Source organism: Larimichthys crocea, chromosome VII, assembly GCF_000972845.2.
Source record: "Larimichthys crocea isolate SSNF chromosome VII, L_crocea_2.0, whole genome shotgun sequence".
Classification (NCBI taxonomy): Eukaryota; Metazoa; Chordata; class Actinopteri; family Sciaenidae; genus Larimichthys; species Larimichthys crocea.
In genome coordinates, this window is record NC_040017.1 from 24601023 (window position 1) to 24612432 (window position 11410).

General features: G+C 41.5%; 2 protein-coding genes across 2 annotated transcripts; both read right to left on the reverse strand.

Moving 5' to 3' along the window:
* Nucleotides 1–35: 35 nt before the first annotated feature.
* Nucleotides 36–5249, reverse strand: b3gnt2l (UDP-GlcNAc:betaGal beta-1,3-N-acetylglucosaminyltransferase 2, like). Its single transcript, XM_010739682.3, has 2 exons — nucleotides 5122–5249; nucleotides 36–1815 (listed from the first exon to the last, which is right to left on the reverse strand). Exon 2 carries the CDS (start codon nucleotides 1672–1674, stop codon nucleotides 382–384), a length of 1293 nt encoding a protein of 430 aa, XP_010737984.3. The 5' UTR covers nucleotides 1675–1815; nucleotides 5122–5249; the 3' UTR covers nucleotides 36–381.
* Nucleotides 5250–5632: 383 nt separating this feature from the next.
* On the reverse strand, nucleotides 5633–10818 carry napab (N-ethylmaleimide-sensitive factor attachment protein, alpha b). Its single transcript, XM_027280242.1, has 11 exons — nucleotides 10576–10818; nucleotides 9031–9110; nucleotides 8822–8938; nucleotides 8527–8573; nucleotides 8364–8441; nucleotides 8145–8200; nucleotides 7941–8025; nucleotides 7733–7837; nucleotides 7583–7651; nucleotides 7215–7265; nucleotides 5633–6601 (listed from the first exon to the last, which is right to left on the reverse strand). The coding sequence occupies exons 1-11, from the start codon at nucleotides 10671–10673 to the stop codon at nucleotides 6500–6502; spliced, it is 888 nt and encodes a 295-aa protein (XP_027136043.1). The 5' UTR covers nucleotides 10674–10818; the 3' UTR covers nucleotides 5633–6499.
* Nucleotides 10819–11410: the final 592 nt, after the last annotated feature.

Consider the following 11410-nt stretch of genomic DNA (forward strand, 5'->3'; position numbering starts at 1 on the left):
TTACAAGGTTTAATTTGATCACTCAAATGACAATCGATGACATAGTGTGAGATTTAGAAGGATATTGGCAGAAGTTGGAATATAATATTCATAGTATGTTTCTGTTAGTGTGGAATCACCTGAAAATAAGAATCATTGTGTTTTTGTTGTCTTAATCCACAGTGAGAGAGCCAGAGTTTTTCTTACATGCTTTGAAGGAGAGTATTCATTTGGTTGCAATCTGCAATTTCACCACTAGGCTGCACTAAATCCCACACACTGGACCTTTTTAAAGTTGCTCCAGTCCATGCATCATCTTAAAACAGGACACAGAAAGTTAAAGTGAACAGCCACAGCTTCAATATGTCGCTGCAGTCAGTGTACTCTACGCACCAGTCCTGCTCAACAAGTCAACAAGGGGCTGTGAATGCCCTTCCAGAGCTTCTTTATCTGCTGTGGGGAGCGCTGGTGGATCAGAATAAGATCTTTGTGTATGCACAGATTCTCACGATCCTGCTCCTTCACGTCAAACGTCTGAAAGCCCGCATGCATCTCGGGAGAAACTCCCACAGCCTTAAAGCACATCCCGGTGTAGACGTCGTCGATGGGGAAGAAAGGTATGACACATGTAACTGAGTATAGGGGTTGCAGCAACGCGCCAGAGATAAGAAACCCGCCTCCACCGGCATATGGGGGATATGGGCCGTCATAGAAGCTCAGAGGGATGTAATATTTGCTTTTAGGGTCCCTCAGAGGATTCGCTGTGCTTATGACATGTCCAACATATAACTTAGAGGCCTTTGGGGGTGTCAGAGACTGCAGGTAGTTCATTATCGCCGGTGTGTTGACGAATACATCATCATCCCCACTGAAGACGAAGGTGACGTGAGGACAGTATTTCAGCACCCACTGGAGGAACATGTTCATCTTGAGCGTCAGGTTCAGAAGAGAGTCATGGAAGTCCCACTGCAGGAGGTCCCTGAAAAGTTCAGCTTCAAATGAGAGCAGCGCGCTGATGTCAGGGTCATCCACCGAAGAGCTGCCCATGAGAAACACTGTGTGTACTCTCAGCCCGCCCTGATGAACCCCATCTCGCCCCCAGGTTTCTCGCACCACCTGTCTGCGCTCGAAGTTTCCGGGACTTGACTTGATGGCAAAAAGCAGGAAGGTCTGGTTATCTCCCTCGCCTTGACTGGAGATGCACTTGTTGGGTTGATTGATCAGGACCGGAGGGGACATGCAGTTCATGCCCTGGAGAAAGTCTTGGAATATGGCTGGGTAGGAGGTGAAGTCATGCACATTGGTTAGTAGAAGCTCTTGATTTGTCTCCCTGCAACGGGACCAATCGGACACAAGTCTGTAAGGATTTTCTCCTTTGTCCAGTTTCCTGAGGGACGAGTACAGCAGCCGGTTCCAGTACGCCGTGTTCTGGGAGATGGTCTGCCTCAGGTCATCGGATATAGACACATTATGGAGATCGGGGTGATGCGAAGCGTGTGGCGTGGTGACAATCTCCTGCTTGGGGGTTTGTTTTTTCACATCACTTTTGTGGACCCGGAGGCTGGAATGCCTCAGGAGCTCCTCCGGTCCGACCCTGTAGCTGAAGGTCGTCTCTAGGTGTAGAGTCGAGTAGAAAAAGATGAGAAATAAAGCAACAAAGATGACCATAGCACTAAATGTCTCAATACGTCTCATTGGCTCAAGGTGAGTAAACGACGCTATGAGGTGTGTTGTTCCTAGAAATGGCTCATATTTCAGAGGAGATGGTCTTGGGTCCTGTGTGTTATTGTCTTCAGGTTACACAGACTCCGCCAGCAGGTGACAAAGTGGATGTACCTGCCAGAATGGAAAAATACAGGTGACAGGTTACCTCGATGTAAATCAACACAAACCATAATGGAAATGTATGTTTAGCTTTAATAGGTGTTTAATGCAAATTGTAAAATGTACCGTGAGATGTTCCAGGTAATAAACAAACGCAAAGACAGCTTGTATGATGTGACTTTCTTATAGACCTGCACAAGTATTTTTAGATTTTTTATTCTCCTGTTCTTTAGCACATTTTTAAAACATACGTGGTAAGTAGGTGGTGCTGAAAGGGCTGCAGACACCCACAAATCAGGCAAAATAAAACCCATCAGCTAAACCTATCATGACCTTTCTCCTTTTTTTTTCATCATGCACTAGTATTTGTTGTAGATGTTTGACTGTTTTTATCAATAATATGTCTATAACAACCTTATTTCCAACCCTGATTAAGGTAAGATAGGTTGGATCTATCACAGGTGAGCACATTGAGGTTTTTTATTCAATAACCATCCCTTTAATCTCTACCGCACACACCCACTATAGTCATACAGTATACATCTGTGTGTGGTATATGTGCATACACCTCTGAATCTGTTACACCCCGTTTATCTGTGGTTTCTTATCAAGTTCTCTTGTTTGAATGTACCGTGCTTTATGATCTTACTTAGATCTAAGTAATAGAATACACTCAACAAAAATATTGAACAGTTTTGTTTTTGCTCCCATTTTTCGTGAGATTAACTAAAATATTTTCTATATACACACAAAATAATAATTTCTCTCAAATATTGTTCACAAATCTGTCTGAATCTGTGATAGTGAGCATTTCTCTTTTACCGAGATAATCCATCCCACCTCACAGGTGTGGCATATCAAGATGCTGATTAGACAGCATGATTAATGCACAGGTGTGCCTTAGGCTGGCCACAATAAAAGACCACTCTGAAACGTTGAGTTTTATCCCTCAGCACAATGCCACAGATGTCGCAAGTTTTGAGGGAGTGTGCAATTGGCATGCTGACAGCAGGAATGTCCACCAGAGCTGTTGCCTGTGAATTGAATGTTCATTTGCAGTACATCCAACCGGCCTCACAACCGCAGACCACGTGTAACCACACCCAGGACCTCCACATCCAGCACGTTCACTTCCAAGATCGTCTGAGACCAGCCACTCGGACAGCTGCTGCAACAATCGGTTTGCATAACCAAAGAATTTCTCGCAAACTGTCAGAAACCGTTTCAGGGAAGCTCATCTGCATGCTCGTCGTCCTCATCGGGGTCTCGACCTGACTCCAGTTCGTCGTCGTAACTGACTTGAGTGGGCAAATGCTCACATTCGATGGTGTCTGGCACCTTCTCTTTGTGGATGAATTCTGGTTTCAATGTTCAGTGCAAACAGCGTATGTGGTGTCATGTGGGTGAGCGGTTTTCTGATGTCAATGTTGTTGATCGAGTGGCCCGTGGTGGTGGGGTTATAGTATGGGCAGGTGTATGTTACGGACGACAAACACAGGTGCATTTTATCGATGGCATTGTGAATGCACAGAGATACCGTGACGAGATCCTGAGGCCCATTGTTGTGCCATTCATCCACGACCATCACCTCATGTTGCAGCATGATAATGCACGGCCCCATGTTGCAAAACACAATTCCTGGAAGTTAAACATCCCAGTTCTTGCACGACCAGCATACTCACTGGGCGTGTCACCCACCGAGCATGTTTGGGATGCTCTGGATCGGCGTATACGACAGCGTGTTCCAGTTCCTGCCAATATCCAGCAACTTTGCACAGCCATTGAAGAGGAGTGGACCAACTTTCACAGGCCACAATCAACAACCTGATCTGAACCTGAACTCTATGCGAAGGAGAGGTGTTGCCCTGCGTGAGGCAAATGGTGGTCAGACCAGATACTGACTGGTTTTCTGACCCCCCCCCACCACCACACAATAAAACAAACTGCACGTTTCACAGTGGCCTTTTATTGTGGCCAGCCTAATGTACACCTGCGCATTAATCATGCTGTCTAATCAGCATCTTGATATGCCACACCTGTGAGGTGGATGGATTATCGCGGTAAAAGAGAAGTGCTCACTATCACAGATTTAAACAGATTTGTGAACAATATTTGAGAGAAATGGTTATTTTGTGTATATAGAAAATGTTTTAGATCTTTGAGTTCAGCTAATGGAAAAATGGGAGCAAAAACCAAAGTGTTGCATTTACATTTTTGTTCAGTGTATATCTTAAAACTAGGGCTTGGTCAGCAACTCTCTGTTAACAGTAAACAGTTTTAATGCATTATGATGGTGTGAAACATTATGGAGCACATATACAAAACACTGTAGACACTGACATTTTATGAAGTAACAAATATCTAATAGATCACAACAATATCACTTTATGCATAACTATGATGCACCTTTACCATCATTACATGCAGATTTATAGATACAAAGACTTTAATTCTCCATTTACAGCTCAGCAACTCTCTGTCGACAGTTTTAATACATACGTGTTCCTGCCTGTGTTTGATATAGGTATGATGGCGTTTGTTTATGTGAAACATTATGAAGTACATGCAATTGTTTCTCTCATCTCCAACAACTCTTAACTCGACTTCCAACATGCCTGCTTTTAATTGCAGATCTCCAAGTCAACTTATTATGAGGTAACACGCCTTAATAATATAATAGATCATAACTGTAGCACTTTTTGAGTAACTATGGTGTGTTTTTATTAACATTAAATGCAGATCTGACTCTCCCAGGCTTGATTCTCCATTTACAGCTGTTGCTGTCTCACATATCATGAAGTGAAACGGCCTAAAACCAACAACTGGATCTCATTTTATCAAAGTCATATTGTTTGCGACATTAAATGGGCTTATGGAGAATGAAAATGTGACTTGCTGTACATGGAAAATGTTTTCTAAATATATGTCAGTGCTGGAATAATAAATAAAACAGGTATCCTGCAGCGACGCTCACCTGGGACACAGTTGAACACACCCTTCTCTCAGGTGTTTAATTAGATGCAAACCGGCATTGTACAAATAACAAAAGGGGGGAACAGTCCTGAGGGGCCTCACTGATTAAACAGCGTGACAATGACAAAACACCTGAGGCCTGTGGCTTTAACGAAAACAGACTTCTACAGCATGTTTACCTGTTTTATATCCCGAAAATGCGCCTTTAAATCGATTTATGATCAATAAAAATACAAAACTGTATATAAAACCTACACAGAGATACAGAAACATTTTTTACAGCTTTAACCTGGAGTTAAAAAAATCAAACAGAATTATAATTTAACATTTAAAGTAAAAACTTACTGAAGATGATCGCACGCCGAGCAAAGGCTGAACAGTCAGGAGTCTCCGCGTCCTACGACGGCTCCACCAAACCGCATCATTTAACTCTCTGCCACATATTTTCCCTTAATGATATCGGCGAGTGTGAGTGCATGCATAGGTGCAGGTGCATGAGATCACGTGATCACTACACACACACACACACACACAGGTACAGGTGCAGCAAACCACGCCCAGCAGGGAGGATGCTGTGCTTTATTCAAACGTTTGACAGGAAACATGTACAAACTGTTAAAAGACCGTTTGTCTCTATCATCAGGAGGTTACAGATGATGAGCACAGTGTTCAGATCAGTAAAGCTCCTTTTGTTGTTTTTTTATTATTATTATTATTTCAATGTATTGCATCATGTGCAGGCCGCCTTCTTTTTTTTTCCCAGCCTGGTTAGTTATGACAGAAAAAGGAAGAACACAAAACACACAGGAGAGGTCACTCCTTATTATACAGTGGAAAACAAACGTCTGCTCTACTGTTCTCATCCATACCGAACCATGCAAAAAGTTCATAAAGCTAAAGGGGTGTGTGTGTCTTTCAACCTTCTTTCGTGGAATAAAAGCACTTTTTTTTTTTTAAATGACAAAAACAAATTAAGCAAATTAATCAGCAACGCTTCTAAAAGCATTTCTTCTCCATCAGATCTAGCTGTTCACGTCCTGAGAACTTCGCAGTGTAAGGCAGAGGGGGTATTCGCCGGTGAATAACATCAGAAACTCTGCAGCTGAGATGAAGTGCCGTTTGATTAGAGGTGCCGTGATTACGACCTACGGGTATATACACTCGAGCACTTGAACGTACCAAAAACCTAGGTGAGTGCTTTTTTCTTTTCTTTTTTTTTTGGTCAAAGTTTATTCGAAGCACGTTCTGGAAAATAGATTTTGTAGATCAAAGTGTTAGTAAATTGGCATCCTCTCATCTGTTTTTATAACAAGAAACATCAAATAAAACCTTCTTATATAAGTGTGCTGGTATGAGTAGCTGGTATTGAAGCCTATTATGAATATTATAACTAATATAGGGCCAATACCTGTATGTATCATAACAAATATACAACTAACATACTATGTGCAGTGCACACTCAGGAAAATAGTGTTTAAACCTATAAAAAGGCCATAATCTTTTTTTTTTTTTTTTGGGCGCTGATTTAAAAAGGCAAGAAACAAAATACTGCAGATGGTGTGAAACAAACACAGTATCTGTGAAGGAATATAAAGGGCTAACTGGTCAAAAAAAGTCAAGATTGCTGCTAGAATGGAGGTGAGAGGCTCAAGGCAAAAAAAAAAATAAAGAAGGATGCAAGTCGCTTGTTGAGGAGGTTTGAGGACGAGCGGGGGAAGGGGAGTCAGCGGAGGTCACTCTCCTCGTCCTGTATGGTTTTCTTGATGCGGAGAAGCATGGTGGTGAGCCACTGGTCCAGCCGTGAAATGGTGTCGTATTCTTTCACCTGAGAAACGAGGAGCGACGGTTAGAAATGACACAGAGAAAGGCAGAAAAATAACTTACATTTTGATATATTACTGTGAATAAATAGCCCAAAACAACATACACTTGAGATAAGTTCTAAGGAAAGCCACTGTATATCAATAAAGACTCTTTATTTTCTTTGCTGTATTTTATTTGGATCTCAACACTGACAGGTAATCAATCTGTAGTCACACTGTTGAACGCTGAAGTCAGTCCAGGACGTTTAATCTTACTGCTGCAGAACCTTGGCTCTAACTGATATTTGTATGAATTTAATACAATTTGTTTTTCATGCATTATTTTAATGAATCAATTTGTTGTGGGAACTAATTTATGTTGTTTTTTAATGCTCTGTTTAAGTGTTTTAAAGTGAATTTGTATTTCCAATTTTGCATTTTTTGAAGACGTTATTTTGATTAAACGGACAAATTCCCTCTAGATTATATATTTACGTTTATTTCAGTCATGTATACTTTATATTAAATCAATGTCTTGTCCTGTAACAGTCTTGGCTGTCGGTGATGAGGGCCGTCATCTTGTTTCCTGGAGGGAGCGATACACGCTGTTACTTGTTGAAATATGTTTGCACTCACCGAGTCAGTATAGGCGTCCACGTTCTGTTCTTCACAGGCATCTAGAAGTTTCTGGGTAGATAACGACATTTTTACAATAATCAGAGAGGCTCGTAAACACAACGGGAGTTAAACTTCGACAACAGGCTATAACACACTGTGTGCGCACGGCTGTAAGCATTGCTGCTGTATTGGTGCTTTAGTTTTCTGCTGCTGCGGGGTGAAGTATTAAACATTTTCCATGATCTAACTTTCATTTTTGATCACTGTGTAGGTGTTAGCGAGGTCAACCGCCTGTCAAACTGAAAGCAACGGTGAGCCGGTGGTAAAGTTCATCTCAGCAGCGTTCAGCCTCAGATTTTAAAAGGCACGTTAACAGCAAAGCTTACCTTCAACAGTTTGCATTCTCTAGAGTCCGAAAAGGCCGGAAACATTTCTTCGTACTTCTGCACGGCGAGCTGCGTGACAAGAGGACGAACATTAAGGGTGAATGAGCGGCTCGTGTAACGCACACACACGAATTCAGTGTAGCGACTTACCTTTGCATTCAGCATGTCTACACAGAAGTGACAGAGCGCTGCCTTGAAGAAGTGATCCTTGGCGCTGTATTTCAGGAGCGTGCTGTCCATCGCGTGGGTCCCAACCTGAAAAATCACAAAATGATGCGTTTTGTTTTGTTAGCGGAGCCCCCTGAAGCCAGTGATGATATGTGACATGAGACGAAGGCTGCGGTGAGCTTCATCACACCTGTTCGTATATCTCGATTGCTTTCAGGTACTGCTCCAGCTGGGCTGCGTAGGTTGCTACTTTCAGAAGGCACTTGTTTGCTGAACTGAAAACAGGAAAACGGAAAGTTTGTCAGTGCGCACGTATCGCCGACTTAACTGTACAATCATCGAGCAAAGATGTAGAGTGCAAAGAGTTAGACACAACAAATTTAAAAACAGTCACCTGGTGGATTCTTCACCTTTGTAATAATCTGCTGCCTGTTCATAATGAGCGATGGCCTGGAACACAGAGAGAGAGAGAGAGAGGACACAATAGGACAATCAGGCGTGAACAGAGCTGCCCCGTGCTCGGCATTAACGGGAGATTATTTGACAGTTTAAGACGCCGTTAAATTACAAATACAAACGATTAAAACATTAAAGCACAGATATTTCGCCTGACCTTGTCGACGTCCACAAGCTCCGTCTCGTAAATTTCAGCGATGCTGATGTGATGTTTGGCCGCGATGGTGAAGCGCCCCTGAAACCAAAAAAACATAAAAATCATGTCAGAAAATATCCTCAGGGGGAAGTTACACACGTTACATAACATGGACATAACTCACCATATCTGTGTATATCTCAATAGCTCGATTTAGGCAGTTTATGGCCTCTGTTGGGGAAAAACAATAATATTTAGACACATGACATGTTTTTAATGCGATTATTCAGTGAATTAACATCAATAAAATAACAAATCATTCCAAAATTTGTCCACATATCCATTTGCTGACTGAACAGAAAAGCCGTGACACGACCTTCGATAACACTGTCTTTAAGGCAGGAGCTTGTAAAACGGGCTTTACGAGCGAGCTTCAGCGGTCGTACACTCGACGGCGGTAATGAGTTTGTAACCGTCACCTTGCGGGTCTGCTTTTTTGAAGGCGTTTCCAGCATCTATGAAGTTAGTCGCAGCATCGTGTTTGCTCTGCATCTGAAGGTGAAGGCGAGCGGCCTGGGAGAACGCGTTTCCTGCGGCTGAAAGGGGAAAAAAAAAAGGGCGACACGTTAGGAGGACTGACATAAAGGAGGATAATGGTAATCATTCGATCTGTAATAATCATTCTTACCACACCAGTTTTTGGCCATTTTGTACATGTTGGCCGCCCTCACGTACATGTCACAGGCCTCTTCCAACTTGGAGGAACCCCTGTATGAGAGTACACATGTTTACACACAGACAAATACGAAGTACTATAAGACTTTTGATTTAATATAAAAAAAAAAAATAATAATAAAAGATATTTGCTGTTCACGCAGCTCAAAGTGTCAGTAAGTTCATAAAGTTACATAATGTTATTCTTAATCTTGTGTAATACAACAACAACAAACCGGGTTAGACAATAATATTGTTGCCGACTTGAATAAATGAATGAATAAAACACACTGTTTGAAAATCCTGTGTAATCCTGCGCTGATTCAATCCCGACTAAGCAAATAAATGATTCAAGTTATTGTTTTAGTGCTCGGAGTTGTTTTAACACCAGTTTTATTATTATTTATATATTAAAAAAATATATATATTATATATATATATATATATATATATATATATATATATATGTGATGTTACATTAAATTGTCCATATCCTGCTAAATAAAACGTCAGAAAAATAACATTAAGATAATATAAGAGATATTAAGACTTTAATGATCACACACCGGGGAAAGTCACTTGGTCACAAAGACTAAATTCTTTATAAAGGTTTTAGATTAAATATTGCATAGTTCACTGTTACTTGTTTTTTTTATTTTACTGTTACTGGTTTTATTTAACGGTTATTCATACATGTGTATATAGTGTTAAAATAGGATATCGTACAGGTGTATAGTGTTAAAAGTTTTGTTTTCTTACTATCTCACTTACCATTTGGGAGCTGCTGTAACAAAAACTATTTCCCTGCTGGGATTAATAAAGTATTTCTGATTCTGGTTCTGATTTACTTGTCACAGCAGCTCGTATAAACTAAGAAACAGTAAGAAGTAACTCAGAAATAAGAAAACATCTGAATTATATGGACACCTGCATCTTCAAGCTTCAAAACATGTGACACAAACCTACCTACGCTGAGTTTAGACAGACACATGCATGATTATCTCTTGTCTTGTTGTCTTTGAGCTCTGCTGTGTGTAGTGTCCCCTCTCTCACTGTCTCCTTTAATCTCCTGCAGCTCATAAACCGGTTTCCTCTCAGCTGCTTTTGTAAACAAATGTGATTTCTTACAGTAGATGGCGCTACAGCTGCAGCTGACACACACACACACACACACACACACACACACACACACTCCAACAATGTGTTGGAAATGTTACACGGCTCATCTTTGATTACAACCTGAGACACATTAACGCCACCCTGTCCTTTAGACAGTTGTGTCTCTTGCAGGAGGCGGAGCCGCTGATCAGGTGATCGGCGGTTCGATCCCCGGCTCCGCCAGTCCGCATGTAACATTACGCAAACGTTGCATATACGTATATATAACGTTAACCGCGCAGACTTGATGTTAAACACAAAGCAGTCCGGGGGTTGTAAAGGTGTTTGTGTCCCGTCTTCAGGTCCGTCGGTGGGTTAACCACCTTCCGCTTACTTGGCCTGTAGCTAAACGTGAACTCACCCGAACAGCGCTCCGAAAAACGACTGCGACGACTTCATCTTCTTCTCGGCCTCGGCCACCAAGGCCGTGGCTTCTTTCTCTTTGCCGCTGTTGTCCATTTGTTCGTGTGTTTCTCGAGACAAAGTTGCGAAAGTCAACAACAACAACAGCAGCAACCTGCTAACCGAGCGGAGCTAGCTGGGTTTGCCGTGTCACATCACCAGCCGCAAAGTAACCAGCACCTCTGTCACGTGACGCGGGACAGCGCTGCGGCGTTCAGGTGCTGCTCGGAAACTACATCTCCTGTGCATTAAAAAAAAACAACAACAACAAGCAGAGCATTCAAGATTGTTTAATTAATTATATCCTGCTAAATGCAACAACATCAGAGATATTTGTTGTTCACTCAGCTCAAAGTGTCAGTAAGTTCATAAAGTTACATTGCTATTCTTAATCTTCTGTAATCAGATTCAGAATCAGAAATACTTTATTAATCCCAGGGGGAAATTATTTTTGTTACAATACTCCAGTTTAAGTTAAACAAGTAATCATCAATTACGAATAAAATATAATCATTTCTACAACCTTGGACCAGGGCACACAGAGACTATTGAAGCCACACATTTGAGCCCATAGACGACATAAAGTGAAGTAAGTTTTGATGACATGATGGGGTAAATAAATTTGATGTATGGTATTAATGTTTAACTTGCAAATAGCACATGAAAATGTATTCATACAGTAGAAAACTAGCTGATAGGTTAGAGGCTAAATAAGCCATAGCTAGCATCATTTCATTGACCATTTATGAGTCAACTTATCATGATGCTAGCTTACCCCCAATTACTAAATTACC

Coding starts and splice junctions, on each gene's coding strand:
- b3gnt2l (XM_010739682.3), bottom strand. CDS start 1,674: ATGAGACGTATTGAGACATTTAGTGCTATGGTCATCTTTGTTGCTTTA.
- napab (XM_027280242.1), bottom strand. CDS start 10,673: ATGGACAACAGCGGCAAAGAGAAAGAAGCCACGGCCTTGGTGGCCGAG. Junction 9,111..10,575: donor TTTTTCGGAGCGCTGTTCGG/GTGAGTTCACGT, acceptor ACTCTCATACAG/GGGTTCCTCCAAGTTGGAAG. Junction 6,602..7,214: donor TGGACGCCTATACTGACTCG/GTGAGTGCAAAC, acceptor CTCGTTTCTCAG/GTGAAAGAATACGACACCAT.